Source organism: Plecotus auritus (genome assembly GCF_963455305.1).
Source record: "Plecotus auritus genome assembly, chromosome: 3".
Taxonomy (NCBI): Eukaryota; Metazoa; Chordata; class Mammalia; order Chiroptera; family Vespertilionidae; genus Plecotus; species Plecotus auritus.
In genome coordinates this window covers 221,933,704-221,952,817 of record NC_137772.1, presented here as the reverse complement: position 1 = coordinate 221,952,817, position 19,114 = coordinate 221,933,704, and the positions used below count along the sequence as shown (strand labels likewise).

Below are 19,114 nucleotides of genomic sequence, written 5' to 3'. Positions count from 1 at the left end.
GAAGAGTTTGATGGGATATGAAATAACTGAGGGAGGCTCCCTTTAGATAAGGCTGTTAGGGAAGGGTTTTCTCAGGAGGGGCACTTAAGCTGAGTTGAAAAGCAACTGCTTGAGTGTTCAAAGAATAAGAGGGATGAATGATCAGGAGGCTAGGCCATGTGAACAGAGAAGAGAGGGATGAGATGAATCCTAGGAGGTAGGAGGAGCTAAATCATACTGGATCTTGCAGGCCACAGTAAGGATTTTATTTTAAGGGCAGTGGGAAGTCACAGAAGAATTTTAAAGCAGGAGACTGAACAGTGCCATTTTATCTATTATTCACCCTCTATCTAACACCTAGGATCAATAAGCTTTTCAGGGGACTAGGAAAATGTTTAGGACCTGAAAGAATACATTTGCAAGTCCAAAATACAAAAAGAAAATTATAACCATAAAAATTAACAAATGCTTAAATGTCCTCAAAATATAACCCAGCAACTTTCTTCACTAATAAATTTAGCATTTAAAAAATTTCATTACATTTGAAAACAATTCTCACTTTGCAAAAATTCCTAAATATGTTAACTGTTAAGAAATGTTAGGTAATTATAATTTAGTCAGTTATTTGTAGCCAAATAATTTCACAAGCAAAATAGTACAATTATTTTAACATGTGATAGCAAAAATAAATAAATGAAACCACATATTTAATATGGGATGTACCTTTGAATATGTTTCCTATAAAGTGGGACAAAGTCTCTAAAACCTCCCAAAGTAAGAATTCCAAGGACTCATGGAGGTCTTACAACCACTTTAGAAGCAACAGTTTTATGTTTTCAAAAGCTCATCCTGGCTTCTATGTGGAGAATACAGTATAGAGGACCCAGAGGAGAAGCAGAGAGACCAGCTGAAAGGTGATTGCCACCATCTAGGTGAGGGAGGGTAACCTGAACCAGTTAGAGGTGGTAGAGGTGGAGAGAAGTACATAACATATTTTGAAGCTAGCACTGATTCTATCACCAGATAATTGGTTGTTGTTAGGAATACAATCTGTGACCATGAAATATAGTAAGGTCAATCAACACTTCCAAAAACAAGACTCCAGGCCCTGGCCAGGTAGTTCAGTTGGTTAGTGTTGTCCTGATACACCAAGGTTGCCAGACAGATCTCCAGTCACAGTACATACAAGAAGCAACCAATGAATGCATAAATAAGCGGAACAACAAATCAATGTTTCTCTCTTTCTCTCTCTCTCTCTCCCTTCCTCTATCTAAAATCAATAAATAAAAGTTAACAAAAAAGACTCCAAACTTGACTCACCATTCATGCAGTCAAAAATTATTTTATGAGCATCAACTATGTAATATACTATACTAGTACCAGGCCCAGGGGGATACAGAGTTGAATGTTAACACCTTGAAGGACAGAGGCATGTAAATCCATAATTATAGCATGGTAAGTACCATAATTGAAGTATAAATAGAGATATGAGACAGTTATACTATAGGGATACAAAGGATTAACTGCTGGGAGAGTCAAGAAAGATATCACAGGAGAGATGAGATTTTGAACTAAGTCGTAAAGAATGAGTAGAAGTTTGCCATGTAGAGAATATAAGAAAGGCAAAGGCTTTTCTAAGTCTTATCATCTTCAGTACTATCAATGGCGAGGAGGAAGGCTGACAAGAAAACAATATAAATATAAGAGCTAGGTTTTTCCAGGGTTCTTACTGCCAACAAAGTCAGGAGGTGGAAATAGTAACCAAAACTACATGGAATCTCCAATGTAACTAGAACCCAAAATTTCTGGACTGTAGTTGGAAACTAAAATGTTAGCATTTACACTCTTGTTACATTTAGAAATTAGAATGCTAGCAGCCTTCTTTAGGGAACATTTTAAAAAGTCTTAAATTCTTTAGAACCAGGCCTCAAAAGTCAAATTTGCATTTGGAATAAGCCTTCCTTGACACCCCAGTTTGACTCCAGTGTCCTCTGTGCTTCCCGTCACCCAGCACATATCTTTATGGTAGCACAGCCATACACTATTACTATTGTTACCTATTTACTTGGTGCGTCTCCCTCTAAACTATGTGGGGCAGGGTATGTGGTTTTTATTTCTGAATCTAGTACTACGGAGGAATTAATGTTTGCTGAATGAATGACCAAATGAATAAGCAAAGGAATGAAAAGATGAATACTATGAACCTAGACATTTATAGGGTACAAAAAAAGACAACACTTAAAATCCTCTAATTGGGAGATAAAACATACACAGGACAGTGTAAGATAAATTGGTAACTGTCTGGGTCCACTCCATGAGAGACAGGAATTAGAAAACGGAGACAGCACAGCTCAGTTAAGCTGGGCTCCAAAGGAGGACAAAACCAGCCTGGTCAAAACAGATGCTTCAATATGCAACTAATGAAGCTTACTGTAAGCATAGGACTCCTCACTTTCATGGGGCTCTCCCCAAGCCCTAGAAGGGGTCCTAATACTGTGTCCAAATGATCTCTTTTCTATTTTTATTGTGGTAAAATAAACATAACGAAATTTCTAATCTTAACCGTTTATTAGAAGATTTTTAATTAATTTTTTTAAAGAGAGAGGAATGGAAAGGGGGAGAGAGAAACATCGATTGCCGTCTCCTCTAAGTGCAGGGCCTCCCACTGGCAACCCCTTGGTGCACAGGACAACCAACTGAGCCACATCGACCAGGACTCATCTTAGCCATTTTTAAGTGTCTAGTTCAGTAACGCTAAGGACATTCACATTGTTGTGAAACAGATCTCCAAACTTTTTCATCTTGCAAATCTGAAATTCAATACCCATTAAAAAACTTCCTTTTATTCCCCTCCCTCCAGCCCCCAGTAACTAACATTCCACTTTTTATTTATATAAATCTGACTACTTTAGATACTTCATGTAAGTTAAATCATACAGTATTTGTCTTTTTGTGATTGGCTTACTTCACTTAGCATAGTATTTTCAAGGTTCATCCATGTTGTAGCGTGTGACAGGATTTCCTCCTTTTACGGCTGAATAATATTCCATTATATGAATACACTGCATTTTGTTTATCTGTTCAACTGCCGATGGACACTTGGGTTACTTCCATCTCTTAGCTCTTGTGAATAGTGCTGCCATCAATATGGATATGCAAATATTTCTTCCAGAACTTGCTTTCAAATCTTTTGAATATATACCCAGAAGAAGGATTGCTAGATCATATGGCAGTTCTATTCTTAATGTTTTAAGGAACCTCGATACTGTTTTCCATAGCAGTTACACCATTTTATAACCTCAACAACAGAGCACAAAGGATCCAATTTCCCCACATTCTTGTCAACACTTGTTACTTTCTTTTTTTCTTTTTTATAGTAACCATCCTTATGGGTGTGAAATTGTCTCAATGTGGTTTTGACTTGCATTTCTTTAGATGATTAGTGAGGTTGAGTATCTTTTCATATGCTTGTTGGCCATTTATATATTATCTTTGAAGAAATGTCTATTCAAGTTTTTTGTCCATTTTTAAATTAAGTTATTTGATTTTTTGTTATTGAGTTGTAATTCTTTATATATTCTGAATACTAATCTCTTACCAAATGTATGATTTGCAAATATTTTCTCCCATTCTGTAGGCTGCCTTTTCACTCTATGGACTGTGTCCTCTGATGTACAAAAACTTTTTAGAATTTGAAGTAGTCCCATTATCTAGTTTTGCTTTTTTGCCTATGCTTTTGGTGTCATCTCCAAAAAACTATAACCAAGTCCAATGTTATGAAGTTTTTCTCCTATATTTTCTTCTAGGAGTTCTATAGTTTTATGTCTTTAATCCACTTTGAGTTAATTTTTCATATGGTATAAGATAAGGGTCCAACTTCATTATTTTGCGAGTATCCAGTGTTCCCAACACCATTTGTTGGAAAGACTCTCTGTAGCACCCTTGTTGAAGATCACATGACCTTATACACCGAGTGGCCCGATTATTATGATCTCTGAACGCATAATAATCTGGCCACTCAGTATATATATTAGAGGCCCGGTGCATGAATTTGTGCATAGGTGGGGTCCGGCCAGCCTGGCCCGGGGGAGGGTATATGGGCAGTTGGCCGGCCTGTCTGCTGGTCGAACTCCTGGTCGAGGGGACAATTTGCATATTAGCCTTTTATTATATAGGATATACACTGAGTGGCCAGATTATTATGCGTTCAGAGATCATAATAACCTGGCCACTCAGTGTATGTGAGGGTTTATTTCTGGGCTTTCTATTCTATTCCATCCGTCTGTATGCTGTCTTTATGCCTATACCACACTGTTTTGATTACTGTGGCCTTGTAATATATTTTGAAATTAGGAAGTGTGAGTTCTCCAACATTACCAATTATTTTTATAAAATGTATGAAAGCAAGATCTTTTCATCATAATCTTAATTCAGATGGGAAAACCACAGCCTCTTTCCACTTAACTATACCCACAAGATGAGTTCCCAAGTCAATAGAATTAAGAGTAGCCACAAGCATTTTGGGAATCCCTATAAAGGGAAAGTTAAATTGGTGATATATTTACTTTGGGTTTAGTAGAATATATTTATGTGGTTCTCAGCCATTTCCATGTATGGTCAAGTTATTGTTAACCATCATTTTGTACAAAAGATGTTACTGGAACAAATCACTCTGTATCATGACAGAGATATGCAGGGCCAGATCATATATCATATATCCTATCCTATCCTATCCTATCATATCATATCATATCATAAGTGTATCAATTCAAATAGTACAGTCAATGTACAAGAAAAATGAAGGCTTGTAATGACACCTCTTATATAAAAATCTTGTAGCTCATATATAAAAGACATTTAGTAGTAGTTTTCCCAAAGGTGATAACAATCTTACAAATTTATATGATGTTACTAATAAGAAGTTGTGAAACTGAAAGGAACTTTTCTAGTTTGTCAATAATAAAAACCATATTTTGGTTAATCATGTTATAGATAACACTGAATTATCTATTCTATTTTTAGAAAATACCACAGAATTTTTATAATATGAAGGGGCAATATATTTTCCCTACAGTCAAAATAATGTAGGAAAGTAGTTTTACAGCAATGTGTTTAGACCAGCCGTGGGCAAACTACGGCCCGCGGGCTGAACCCGGCCCGTTCGGCTGTTCTATCTGGCCCGCGGAGCCGAAAGAGTGGAGGGTTCTCTTGCTCTCCCCTTCGCTCCTTTACTTTGAATTTATATTAGTTCACACAAACATTTCATCCATGCTTTTGTTCCGGCCCTCCGGTCCAGTTTAAGAACCCATTGTGGCCCTCGAGTCAAAAAGTTTGCCCACCCCTGGTTTAGACAGTGAATTAATTCAAATATAATGATATTTTCTGAATTTTGTACTTGTCAACTTTTTTAAAGTTGCCATTTTTGTGATTTCTTTCCTCATCTATAATAATAAAGGGGTAATATGGTAATTAGACCGGACAGCCGAATGACCTTCTGGACGTCTGGACGTTCTTCCTGACAAAGCCAGGGTCCGAGGAAAGCAGCCTGGGTCCCAGGTGCCTGCTGGTGGTTGAAGGAGGGAAGCCCAGGTCCTGAGATTACTGCTGCTGAACATGTATTTATTTACTTATATTTACATCATGCTATGTATTTCAAAATGTTTTACAACTACATAACAATAACATCTCCAAAAAAGAAGCCTTAAAACACCAATTTCAAGGAATGTGAAAAACACATCTTGCCTTTCAAGTAATGTTTTTTCATAAAGGCATATTATTTGTCCATAAGCAAAATATAAGCTAAATAAACAAGACTTTTATTAAATTAACTGCAGTTTTCTGAGAGCTGATGATCTACCCCCCTACTCATTGTTGTTTAAAGTCATCACCTTAACCTATAAGTAGTAGCAACCCACACAGTTTGTAGTCATTTTCAATTATGACACCTATCTCCTGAAGTTATTCTTATTGTAATTAATCTCAGACATCCAAGGAAAACCTCATAAAATAGATTCAGAACTCATTTATTATGATTCTGAGACTCCTGGGGGGAAAATACGTTTTCAAAGAATTAATTTTTTAAAGTAACTTCAAATGCAAATTAGAAAATTTATTAGCAACTGAAAGTTTCCCAAAGACCTAGTACAAATGTTTATGGTTATTCTAAAATTCCCAGCAGCAAAAACTCCGCGAGCATAACTATCATCTATTGAACCTACTTGTGACATTTTCAAAACACCCATTAACTTTAAAATAAAACTCACTTCATTTCTCCCAAAAACAATCTGATAAGATTATATAAAAATCGAACTATTCTTCTGAGGTCCAGCTTATTGCTGTGTAATAATAATGAATTTACTCAATCATTCAGTTTGGTACTTCTTAATAAGTTTATTTCAACATGTACAAATTTTAATAGTTCAAAGGAAAAACAGTGGTGAAAAACTGATGGTGAATGCAGAAAATATAATGATTCTTTAAAAAACAACCTTTCCTATGGCCAAATATCAAGGCTTATGTTTTGATGATAATTATCTATGAGTGATTTGGAAATATCTTTTTTTTTAATCCTCACCTGAGGATATGTTTTCTAAAATAACATATTTTTATTGATTTCAGAAAAGACGAGAGAGGGAGAGAGAGATAGAAACATCAATGATAAGAGAGAATCATTGATTGGCTGCCCACTGGGGATTGAGCCTTCAACCTCGGCATGTGCCCTGACGGGGAATTGAACCATGACCTCCTGGTTCATGGGTCAATGCTCAACCACTGAGCCACGCCAGCCGGGCAAGGATGTGTTTTATTATGTATGTATGTATGTATGTATGTATGTATGTATGTATGTATGTTAATCCTCAATGGAGGAAAATTTTCTGATTCTAGAGAGAGTGACAGGGAGGGGTAGAGGAAGGAGGGAGAGGGAGAGAGAGAGAGATAAAGAGAGAGATAGAGAGAAACATCAATGTGAGAAACATTGATCGGTTGCCTCCCACACACACCCCGACTGGGGATCAAACCTGCAAACTAGATAAGTACCCTGACTAGGAATCAAATCCACAACCTTTTGGTGTACAGGACAACGCTCCAACAAATTAAGCCCCCCAGACACAATTTTGAAACAAGCACCCACAAGAATGGTTAAACTGTGTGGTCAAATGACACAAAAAATCCTATATAATTAAAAGGCTAATATGCAAATTGTCCCCTCAGGAGTTAGATTGACCAGGATTTCGACCGCTCACTATGATGTGCGCTGACCACCAGGGGGCAGGCAGCCAGAAGGCCCCGATCGGCCCTGATCCCCGGCCAGGCCTAGGGACCCTACCCGTGCATGAATTTCATGCACTGGACCTCCAGTATCCTAATAAAAGGAATTCTTTACTATAGAGATTTGGGGAGAATAAACTTCAGTATAAGATGAATTTGAGGAAAATAGAACTGTAAGTTAAGGAGTTAGAATAGGAACAGAAATAAAGATAAGGTAAGGACAAACTGTTAGAACTTACAAAAGATCTATATAATTAATAATTCAGAAAAATCAAAAGGGCATTTTATAACTAGACCTTTTAAGTTGGGAAGAATGTATGTAATGAGAAGAGCATTTAATTAAGACATTGGAGTTAAGATATTTAAAAAAAACACCTCAAGCACAAAGCCATATTATACCAAACTGGGAATGAAGATCAGTATTTACTCCACAAATTACATTCTCTTCTCTGAATCAATACAAAACTGTCTTTAACACTTTGATCTCCTTATATGACTCCTATGAAAGCTCTGAACAGATTCCCCCTTAAAAAGGGGCGGGGGAGGCATTCCAAGGGAGTAGAAATATAGAAACTGATACAATTAATTTTATCAACAATTCTTAAAATGGGGATACTGTCTATAAAACACATTATTAAATAAGATTTTTGTTTGAAATAGACTGCAAAAGGTATCAAATTTAAAAAGCATATTTCAGAAGAATTATGTCAGAAAAAATCTAGTTGTTTTAAAATACACAGAAAATAGAAAGATTACTAGGGGAAACAGCATAAAAGAAGAATCTCACTTTTATTTCTAAATCCACGTTTAATGTTTAAATGTTTTATGACAATCATGTATTACTTTTATTTATTTATTTTATTAAGGTATTATATGTGTACATATCTTACCATTGCCCCTCCCCACCCCACTCCCATACGTGCCCTCACCCCCCAATGCATGTATTACTTTTATAATTAAAATAATAAAACAATGGCCCTAGCCAGTTTGGCTCAGTGAATAGATTGTCAGCCCTCGGCTGAAGAGTGCCGGGTTCGATTCTGGTCAAGGGCACATACCTCTATTGCAGGCTCCTCCTCAGCCTAACCCGTGGTCAGGGCGCGAGCAAGAGGCAACCAATCGATGTGTTTCTCTCACATCGACGTTTCTGTCTTTCCCTCTCTCTTCCTACTCTCTCTGAAAATCAATAGAAACATATCCTTGGGTGAGGAATAAAAACAAAACAAAACAAAACAAAACAAAACAAAACAAAACACAAATAAAATAAAATAAAATAAAATAAAATAAAATAAAATAAAATAAAATAAAATAAAATAAAATAAAATAATGAATGGGAATTTCCATTAAATTATTCAGCAATGTGTCACTTTCAGGATCTACAACGTAGATCCTACCATTCAATCATCCTTTGCTGACTACAGTTCTGAGATACAAAAAAAAAAAAAAATTATTATTATTATTATTCTGTTGCTTCAGACAAGAACATAGCACCTCTGTTCTCTACTTCCACAGAAGAGGTGGGTAGGTCTATGGGGAAAACAACTGGTGAGAAAATTTAGTTCTGCTTTCTCCTTTCGATGTATGACTGCAGACCAAGCCCAGAAAAACAAAACAGGATTCTCTGTGAAAAGGCAGTATAAGGTTTGTTAATACCAAACAAGGGAGAATGGTAAGACTACAACACATGACGTTTCGGGTCCACTGTGGCTGTTTGAAACTCTCTCCAAAAGAAGTGCAGTTTGTATAACATAAAACTTGTGGGAGAATCTGCCCCAGCTATGTTTCCTGAATACCTAAAGAAGCCGATTCAGGAGAGGGGTTACTGCAGCAGGTTTTTAAAGATAAAGACTGGTTTGTTTGAGAAATGGATACCCTCCAGAGAATAGAACTTTCATCTGTGTTTTAAAAATAGGCTTAATGCCATTTTCATTGTTTCCCCCAACTCCCTCTTATCCATGAGACTTTGATCTTGACAACTGCATTTTGCTAACCACAGTATTTTTCAGGAACATAGCTCCCAAGGTTAGCAAAGCATTTGTGTTTAAGAGATATTATAAAACACTTTAAAGTCAGAAAGATCCGGGTTCAAATCCTAACTTCAATTGCAAACTACATTACCATGAGCAAGTTAGCTACCCTGATCTCTGAATTCAATGGAGACACTGTAATTGGAAAAGTATTCTGTGCACAGAAAACCCTTGTCAAACGAGAGCTATGCTTTTTATAAAGACCTCTCACCAGAGTAAAGTGTAGGGTTTGGGAAGTGGGCAGAGGGGCAGAAAGAAATACCTGAAGTTTTCCTGTAATTTCACTGGGACTAGATGTTTGGTATTCTAATTTGTTAAAGATAAATAGATTCCAACAGCCCATGCAGAATATAAGTGCATTTGACAGAATACAGCTAAGTTAGGACTTATACTGTAAGCTATTTTTAAAACTGCCTGCTTAGCAAATTGAACCAGCTGTGAAAATATCCTGGTTTCCATTCACAACAAATATGAGATGAACATTCTCCTTTAACGAACCTGGCCACGTGGCAGCATAGCTATTCTGCATAATTCATTCCTAAGGGCTGCAAAGACACAATTTTCATAAGACAGACCAAAAATAAAAACTATTTTCTAGAAAATAAAAAAGGCGAGAGAATGCAATTTCTCTACAGATTTTCAGTAAATTCCATGAATCACTGAACCATTCAAGTTAGAAGACTACTGTCTGAATAAAAAATAGTAGTTATATCAGTCCTTTAAGCCACTATTAACTATCCTTTTTTAAAATATATTTTTATTTATTTCAGAGAGGAAGGGAGAGGGAGAGAGAGACAGAAACAGGGGATCAAGCCTGCAACCCGGCATGTGCCCTTGACGGGAATGGAACCTGAGACCCTTCAGTCCACAGGTCGATGCTCTATCCACTGAACCAAACCGGTTAGGGCTTAACTATCTTTTTCATTAACAGGACATATGGAACACCAGTATGCTCTGCAACACAATTTTTCAAGGTCTGTAACAGAGGGCAAAAAAAACTACTCATTGCCACCAAAAGCTACCCAGAGGACTCCAAATTTCAGATTTAAAACTTAATCACTTTAAATCAGGAAGGAAGAAATCCTGAATTATTCAGAATTATTTGGCTAAGTTACATTATTTATAAATCCTATTCCTAGGGAAACAATTTGTGATTTAAACAAAGATCAGAAATATAAATAACTCAATGGAAAAGAATTTCAGGAAGTACTATTCAAATAAATTCACACTTGGAATGCAAGAAAACAGCCCATTAATTTCATCACTTCATAAAGACACTGCTAAGAAAAGGATATACAATTTTGTGCTTTCTTTGGAAATCAACCCGACTGAATTAGTTCCATTTGGAACATCCTCTTGAAACCTTTGCTGAAGTGTAACATAAATTCCGATTACTCAAGTATGAAAAACTACAAAGCCAACTTTCTTGTCCCTCCAGTTAGTGTCTATAAATAGAAGCAATGCATTAACAGCAGCCAAAGCAACTGGTGAGTTCCATAATGTGCCCAACATATACATCCCTGCAAACATGCTCTCAGCATGTTTAACCAAAGTGCTTTTGCCGATCTGTAATAAGACCCTTTTTAAATAAAGTGTGACTCACTGTTTGCTTTCTTCACCAGGAGGTGGAGTCTTGCCATGCCCTTCCATTACAAAATCCTCCTGCTCCACCTGCAAAGGCAAGCACCACAGGTCAGCAGCAGCCAGTAACTATGGTGTAACTCACTCCAAAGTGCCCTTGCAGACCACATTGGACTACACAGCTTTGTTGAGCCTGATGTCAATGCACACATCTGGAGTTCCCATCTCCTTCATGGCAAATGTCTGGATCTCTCTGAGTGCCCCAGGGGCACGCTTCTTGAAACCCACTCCATGGATGCGCTTGAGTGTTGATGGTGTATTCTCCCTCACTGTCACTACTTCATTGATGGCAGAATGGCCCTTCTTCTCACCACCCTTCTTTAGGGGAGCAATTATGCTGGACCAAGTTGGAAAGCCAGGTTTCGACTTTTATTCTTCTCTAAGAACTTCTCATTGGGCACCTTACAGGGCTTTGCCAAGGAGAGGGAGGATGCTCCCATCCTAAGTTTACTTAGTGATCTAAAATTTCTAGAATAAAAACTAGGGTTAAGCCGAAACCGGTTTGGCTCAGTGGATAGAGCGTCGGCCTGCGGACTGAGGGGTCACAGGTTCGATTCCGGTCAAGGGCATGTACCTTGGTTGCAGGCACATCCCCACTGGGAGGTGTGCAGGAGGCAGCTGATCGATGTTTCTCTCTCATCGATGTTTCTGACACTCTATCCCTCTCCCTTCCTCTCTGTAAAATATCAATAAAATATTAAAAAAAAACAAAAAAAAAACAAACTAGGGTTAAAATGTTGCAAGGGAACCTTATTTGAAGCTAGAGATGATCTTGATCTGGATTCTGGTTATAAGAATGCACACATTCATGAAAAAAAAATCACTGAACTATGCATTTTGTGCACTTAACTGTATGAATGTCAGACTTCAGTTAGAAAATAAGTGACAAATTGTTTAAATGTATTAAATTACTTGAAATCTAAATCATTTTCTCAAAGACAAAAATGACTATTTTCAAACTATACTGTATTGTAAAATTTTCTTGATCCTTCATCTTTAACAATCCTCTCTCCTTAGCCTCTGCTTATTAGTTTAAACAAACAACAAATAAAAGGCTTATCTATACTCAATTTCTAATTAGCATAATAATGATGAGAAGAAATAATTTAACAAGCTTACAGCTTCAATAACCTCCCTATACCGGCTTCCAAATTTTTAACTCCAGCCTTCCTTTGCATACAAGTCTTCTCCACTTGGATGGTTCAACAAGGCCATAACAAAACACCATCCTGCCTCAAATTTCCTCTCCTTTTTATATCCCCTATCTCTGTGAATAGTGCCAGCATTCACTAAGATTCCCAACAGGAAACCTATAATCGAACAAGATTCTCCAAGCTTCCTTAACTCCACACATCCTATTAATCACCAAGTACCGTGGCTTCTACCTCCTAAATAGCTCTCATATCCGCCACCCCTTCTAATCGCTTTTAACGGCCATAGTTAAAGCCAGCTTCTCTAAATCTCACTACTATAATAGCCTTCTCATTGGTCTTTGTGCTCCTGAGTCCTATCTCATTTCAATCCATCTTCTAAACCACTTTCATGAAGTGGACGTGGTAAATTGCAAATCTGATTACATCACTCTCCTTGAAATTATTCAATGGCACTCTATCACCTATCCTGAGAGATAGTTCAATTCATTTGCCTAAGTGATCTTTTTTTATCTGCCCTGCTTCACTCACCCATGAAGCACACACAAACTCCTCACCCTCTCTGCCTTTACATATAATGTTCCATCTTGCTTGGAAGCCCTGGTCTTCCACAGCATGTACACTTTAAATTCCCACTCATTCCTTAAATTGCCAATTTAAATAATTTTTCCCAGAAGGCACTATCTCCTTCACCAGAGTTCATACCTTTTCTTCATCTCCATCATCTCATAAGGCAATAAACAGTTCAGAAAGATCACTGCTCCTTATTGCCACTTCCTGTTTTCCTCAAGTCCATGTCCAATCTCTCTGCATCCTAATTTATTTTTTCTACAAATTTCCTGAACACTTTCGGACTTAATTTGATTACTTCCACCATTCCTCCTCATTGACCTCATCTTCACAAGTTTCAGTAGAGTTATTCATAAAACTTACATCATTTTCTCACCTTTCTTCCACTATTATTAATTCATCCAACATATTACATGCTAAGTGCTGTGCTGAGATAATAGTGAAGACGACAGTTTTGCCATAAAAAAACTTACAGATTAGTGGTAAAGACAAACAAAACCAGTCACTTACAATACAGCGTGAGCAAGCAATGAAACAACAGGAAGCACACACTTAACTCAGTCTAAAGAAACCGATACTCTGTCTCAGACAGGTGACCATCTTTCCTGCTTCAGCTAGGAATGGGCAGGACCCAAGGCTGAGCCTCACCATCAATCTGCACTGCTGTACACCCAGGTCTGTGAACTCTGAAATCCGTCTCAGACCACAAGTGTCTCTTGCACTCCCTCCCTCCATGTGAACCTGCAAGGAGTCCTCATAGTGACATCTAGTCCGCAGTTCTTTTTCCTCAGATTCCTTTCAGAGCCTCACTTGATAGGCACAATATAATTAAAGTTCCTTTCTTGCACATTTTTTTGTTTTCCCTGGAACTAACAATTACTATTTCCTCTTCTTTTACTTTCTCTCCATATTTCTGGTTTAGTATTTATTATGTATTTTTCACCAATTCATCCTCAAACTTTCCAACAGAGCTGTAAGTCTCCTTTATCTCAGTTGAAACACTTCAAATAATCTATCAATTTCATTCCAGGCCTGGAGCCCATCCTCGGGGGTTTTCCCTTATTCCCACCGGGATTGTTTGCTCTCTAGGCTGCTAATTAGCTGACACCTTGCCAGGGATGTCTCTTCCCCTTCATCTCTGGCATTCCCTGCTCTCTCTCCTAAATCAGAGCAGCTGTTTCCCAGATCCTTTGTCTTTCTCTTTTATGGTTACTCCCTCATTGAGGTGGAATGTATATTATTTAGTCTAATTGACTCTAAATTGATAAACTATACAATAACTTAAAAATCAAGAAAACCAGTCTTTTCCGTTTTTCTCAGAAAGAAGGTGGAAACGAAGTTTATGACACAATAAAACCTTCTATGTTGGTCTAATTACATGCTCACCAGTTCCAACTACAACTCAGCTCTCCAGGGAGAGAATGTATTAACCAGAGGAACCAAGATCCGGCCTTTCCTAACATTATAGTTCATTGTAAGTTAATAAATTAGGAACTTCAGAAACCCTGAGGTCTGTGTATCTTGGGTGTCCTGGGTGTCTGTGTCTCTGTGTGTCTGGGAGTAGAGTCCTAGAGTACGTGTGTATCCCAGACTCTGACTAATCCTGAATGAGCTTCAGGATCTAGATGAATCTGATGCAAGTCTATAGGCTTCTGCTTTTTTAAAAAATTAATGAATTTATTTATTATTTATCTTCATTCTGGTGAGATGGGAATAAAACAAACAAGAGAACAGGATAATAGCTATTTCTCTCCCCAACGCATGGACTGTAGAGAGGGAGGATTCAGAAAGAAGCTGAAAGAGCTGTTTTCATGAGGGATCCTGAGACTTGGGGCTCAAACAGTACTTCTGCGTAGGCCAGCCCACAAAGTACAGCAGAGCAGAGAAGGGGGTGGCCTCTCCAAACTCAGTGAAGCACTGCATGAGGCCAATGGGCAGCCAGGACTGGTCTGATGGGAATTCACAGATACAGTGGAATCTCGTTTCTTGAACTTAATTCACTCCGGAAGGTTGTTTGAAACCGAATCACTTTTCCCCATTAAACTGAATTAATCCATTCCAGAACTCCAAGTGATTCCCTGTTTTAACCTTTCTTTTATACAGTACATGTTTAATGTATATTTAATCTATAAATGAACACTTTAAAAACAAAAAGGACATGAAATATAAATGAAAATTTAACAAAAAGGGAAGGAAATGTACAGTAAAAAATGAAAATTTAATAATAATTGTAAGCAACAACAAAAGCAAAAACCATGAAAATATTCACAGCACAATATACTGTGATTTTAACACTGGTAAACTGACTCATACGTGCACATTCTCTCCTTTGTTTGTCGTCTGAGAGACATGTGACTGACCTTACAGGTATGAGCATGAAAGGGTTGTCAGGTTGAGAAGTGAATTGTTTGAGATGGGAGACATTCAAGAATAAAGATTTGACTGTATTTTTTTCCTGTCTTTAAAAAATAAAAATTTACTGATGTGCCCCAACCAGTTTGACTCAGTGGATGGAGTGTCAGCCTGGGACTGAAGGATCCCGGGTTCGATTCCGGTCAAGGGCATGTATCTCGCGGTTGCAGGCTCACTCGCATGCAGAAGGCAACCAATCGATGCATCTCTCTCACATTGATGTTTCTCCCTCTGTCTCTCCCACTCCCTTTCACTCTCTTTAAAAATCAATGGAAAAAATGTCCTTGAGTGAGGATTAACAAAAAAATAATTTACTGATGTGAAATTCACATAACATAAAATTAACCATTATAAGTTGAACAATTCAGTGGCATTTGGTATATTCACAATGTTGTATATCTACCATCTCTATCAAGTTTCAAAACATTCCCATCACCCCAACTAGAAACCCTGTACCTAGTAAATACTTATTCCTCATTTTCTCTTCTCCCCCAAACAGCCCCTGATAAACACCAGGCTGTGTTTTATCTCAATGTATTTATCTATTCTGCATTATTTCATATAAATGGAATCACACAAAATGACCTTTTGTGCCTGGTGTCTTCCACACAATGTGATGTTTTGAGCATTCCCAGTGACATTTTGACACCTCTCCACTTTTACTCTGATGAAGGAATAAGCCCTTCCACAGAGACTACCAGCAGCCGGGGAGACAAAAAAAGGAATCCCCTTAGGAGGGTCCAGGGCAGCCAATAATGCTGTAAGTGCTGGGCACTGGCCTGGACACAATGTGAGACACCCTTGGAACTTCCAGAAGGGACTAGAGACAACATTGAAAGGAGAAGGAGGGAGGTGAAGTGAGGGTGCTGAGGGTCCCATATGACCAAACAGAGAAAGAGCCAAGCAGATTCAGGACACAGAGGCAGATCATACCGTTATAAATACACAGATAACTATTTACATACAGGGTTTGACAGTGATAACAGTCACTTGAGCTTTAGCTTGAAAAAACAAACCAATGGCATGACAGAGACAGTGATGGGGGTTGGACAGAATATGAATTTGGAATCTATATCTGTTGAGTCTTATTGTCTTTCAAATGACTTTCAAAATAATTTATTTTGGCAATAAATAAATAAATTAATTTTTAAAAAACCAAACAAGCTACTACTTAAAAATTTATAATAAAAAAATGTGTAAAAAGTAATCAGTGGCCCTAACCGGTTTGGCTCAGTGGATAGAGCATCGGCCTGCAGACTCAAGGGTCCCAGGTTCGATTCCAGTCAAGGGCATGTACCTTGGTTGCGGGCACATACCCAGCGGGGAGTGTGCAGGAGGCAGCTGATCGATGTTTCTCTCTCATCGATGTTTCTAGCTCTCTATCCCTCTCCCTTCCTCTCTGTAAAAAATCAATAAAATATATTTTTTTAAAAAAGTAATCAGTGATGCCTCTGTGCAACAGGAATACTTCTACTTTTTACTGTACACCCTTCTGATTTGTTTTAATTTTTCAAATAAGTATATATATAATTTGCATAACAAAATATTAAAAGGTAAAGTGAAATTTGTTTTAATTTTCAAATAAGTATATATAACTTGTATGACAAAATATTAAAAGGTATTCTACAAATTAATCATTAAGTTCTCTAGGAGTTCGGTAAAATCAGTTTTAAATTTCTCATGTAGCATAACAAAAATGGATATTGAGAAAAAAAACCTCAATCTAAGGTTATCTACCTTAAATCAACATAATTTCCAAATTCAACTAAAACAAAACACCCACTCCACTCATCCACTGCCTCTGTTTTTCATTTCTACTCGTATTGTTTGCACCTTTAGCAATCCACTGACCTTGGAACCGCTTTCTTCCGATACTTCTCCCTCATTGGTTTGCATGGGAACAGACTCTGTGCAAAACTCTGCAGAAACACACTAATACTGCCTAAAAGAGGTAGGAAGAGAAAAACACACAGGAATTCAGTTCAGACATTTGTTTTTTCAAAGATTAGATTGAAATTCTGTTACTGATACTGTAGACCAGTGGTCGGCAAACTGCAGCTTGCGAGCCACATGCGGCTCGCGAGCCATGGTTTGCCGCTCTGTTGACTAATGAGTTTGCCAACCACTGCTGTAGATAGACTGTGAAGTATGACCTTAACGTGTATGTGTGTTGTGTGTGTGTGTGTGTGTGTGTGTGTGTATGTCGTCTATACACATATATCTGAAGTAGAGAGGGAATTTTCCCCACCTTGAGGGAGGTTAGCTAGCAAAAGTTTAAGACATTGGAGTATTGAACAGTACTAGACAATTTTCTTTTTATTTCTCTTTTGGCAGAAGTGATAGTGAAAATCTTCAGTAACTCATACAGTACAAATACTGACCTGTCAGAAAGGATGTCTATGTAAGTAAAGCATTGAACCAACTAGAGGCCTGGTGCACAAAATTCGTGCATGGGGCGGGGGGGTGGGGGGAGGGAGGTGTCCCTCAGCCCAGCCTGCACCCTCTCCAATCTGGAACCCCTTGGCGGATGTCTGAATGCCAGTTTAGGCCCGATCCCACTCTAATGGTTGATTCTACTTGTTTTATTTTAAGAAAATTTGCTTAATAAACTAAATGTCAGTTAATTTATTTTTATAAGAGAACAGGTTATTCATAGGGCATGACAATAAAAAGTAATTTTCCTCCAAGAATAAAATGAGTCAAGTAAAAGTTTATTAAAATTTCATAAATGAAATATACCAAAACAACTATAAGTTTATGCAACATTCAAATTAATTCATTAAATAAGTATTGAGTAATCATTACTCAAAACTGACACAAAAATCTCTATTATACATGCAGGTACAAATATTTTTAAATGTTTCAAATGCTTTAAAAGGCTCATAGCGACAAAATATAAAAGCTAAAAAGATGCTTCATAGTGTACTTTTTGTATGTGCAGAGAAATCTCTTTATGGATGTAGCAGCTTGGGGGGGTGGGGGCTGACAATCTGGCTCTGGTGCAGGCTTCTCACTAACCAGCCACAAGACCTGAGGCCAAGAAGACAGTTCTGCCCGGCGGGCATGGCTCCATGTTTGAGCGAAGACCTATGAACCAGGAGGTTACGGTTTGATTCCCAGTCAGGGCACATGCTCGGGTTGGAAACTTGATCCCCAGTGGCGGGTGTGCAGGAGGCAGCCAATTAATGATTCTCGCTCATCATTGATATTTCTATCTCCCTCTCTGAAATAAAAAAATAAAAAAAATAAAAAGACAGTTCTGGGAATCGGTTTCCTCATCAGCTGGGTGGGAAAGGGTATCAAAATATCTACTATTGCCGAAACTGGTTTGGCTCAGTGCATAGAGCGTCGGCCTGCAGACTGAAGGGTCCCGGGTTCGATTCCAGTCAAGGGCATGTACCTTGGTTGCGGGCACATCCCCAGTGGGAGGTGTGCAGGAGGCAGCTGATCGATGTTTCTCTCTCATCGATGTTTCTAGCTCTCTATCCCTCTCCCTTCCTCTCTGTAAAATATCAATAAAATATATTTAAAAAAAATATGCTCACCTAATGAGGATTTGGGGGAACTAATGTGTATTTATCTGATGTAAAATGTAAAACTGGTACAGTGGAAGCTCTCTCAGTCAGCTCCCATTCACTCTTTCCGGATGAACTGATATTGCCCATCCCCTCTGTAAAACATATGACTGATGCTCACAGCAAGTGAAAAAGGCTTTCTCTAGTTGGTTTCAACCCTCCACATGTATATTACTCCCCAAATTTTACTTCCTGTCTGTTTACCAAGACTAATCTCATGCAGTGGGTGTTAGGGTTTGGGAGATACCCAATAAACAGCACTCTACTTTTCCCTTGGCTGAGTTCTGTACCAATTGAGAAATAAGATAAGAGAAAGGCATTTGCGAGACCAAAAACATAATTGCTCTTTCTATGAAAATTAAATTGATAGCACTGGAAACACTCAATTAACATATCTAGAAAGATTTGGTATGCAAATTACTTCACAAATGTCTTTAAGTTCGAATGCTACTTTACTGAAATAGAGATTGTGTTTCGTAGATAATGCATT

General features: G+C 37.9%; 1 protein-coding gene across 2 annotated transcripts in view; it reads right to left on the bottom strand.

The window, feature by feature from the left end:
- Positions 1 to 19,114, bottom strand: part of TNRC6B (trinucleotide repeat containing adaptor 6B) — a 202,723-nt gene that overhangs the window by 130,317 nt on the left and 53,292 nt on the right. For both annotated transcript variants that reach the window (XM_080659686.1, XM_080659688.1), the window contains exons 3-4: positions 16,901 to 16,991; positions 10,879 to 10,946 (exon numbers count right to left, since the gene is read on the bottom strand). In XM_080659686.1, the coding sequence (XP_080515812.1) occupies positions 10,879 to 10,946; positions 16,901 to 16,945 (113 nt within the window). In that variant the 5' untranslated portion in view covers positions 16,946 to 16,991. The remainder of the gene's footprint in view (positions 1 to 10,878; positions 10,947 to 16,900; positions 16,992 to 19,114) is intronic.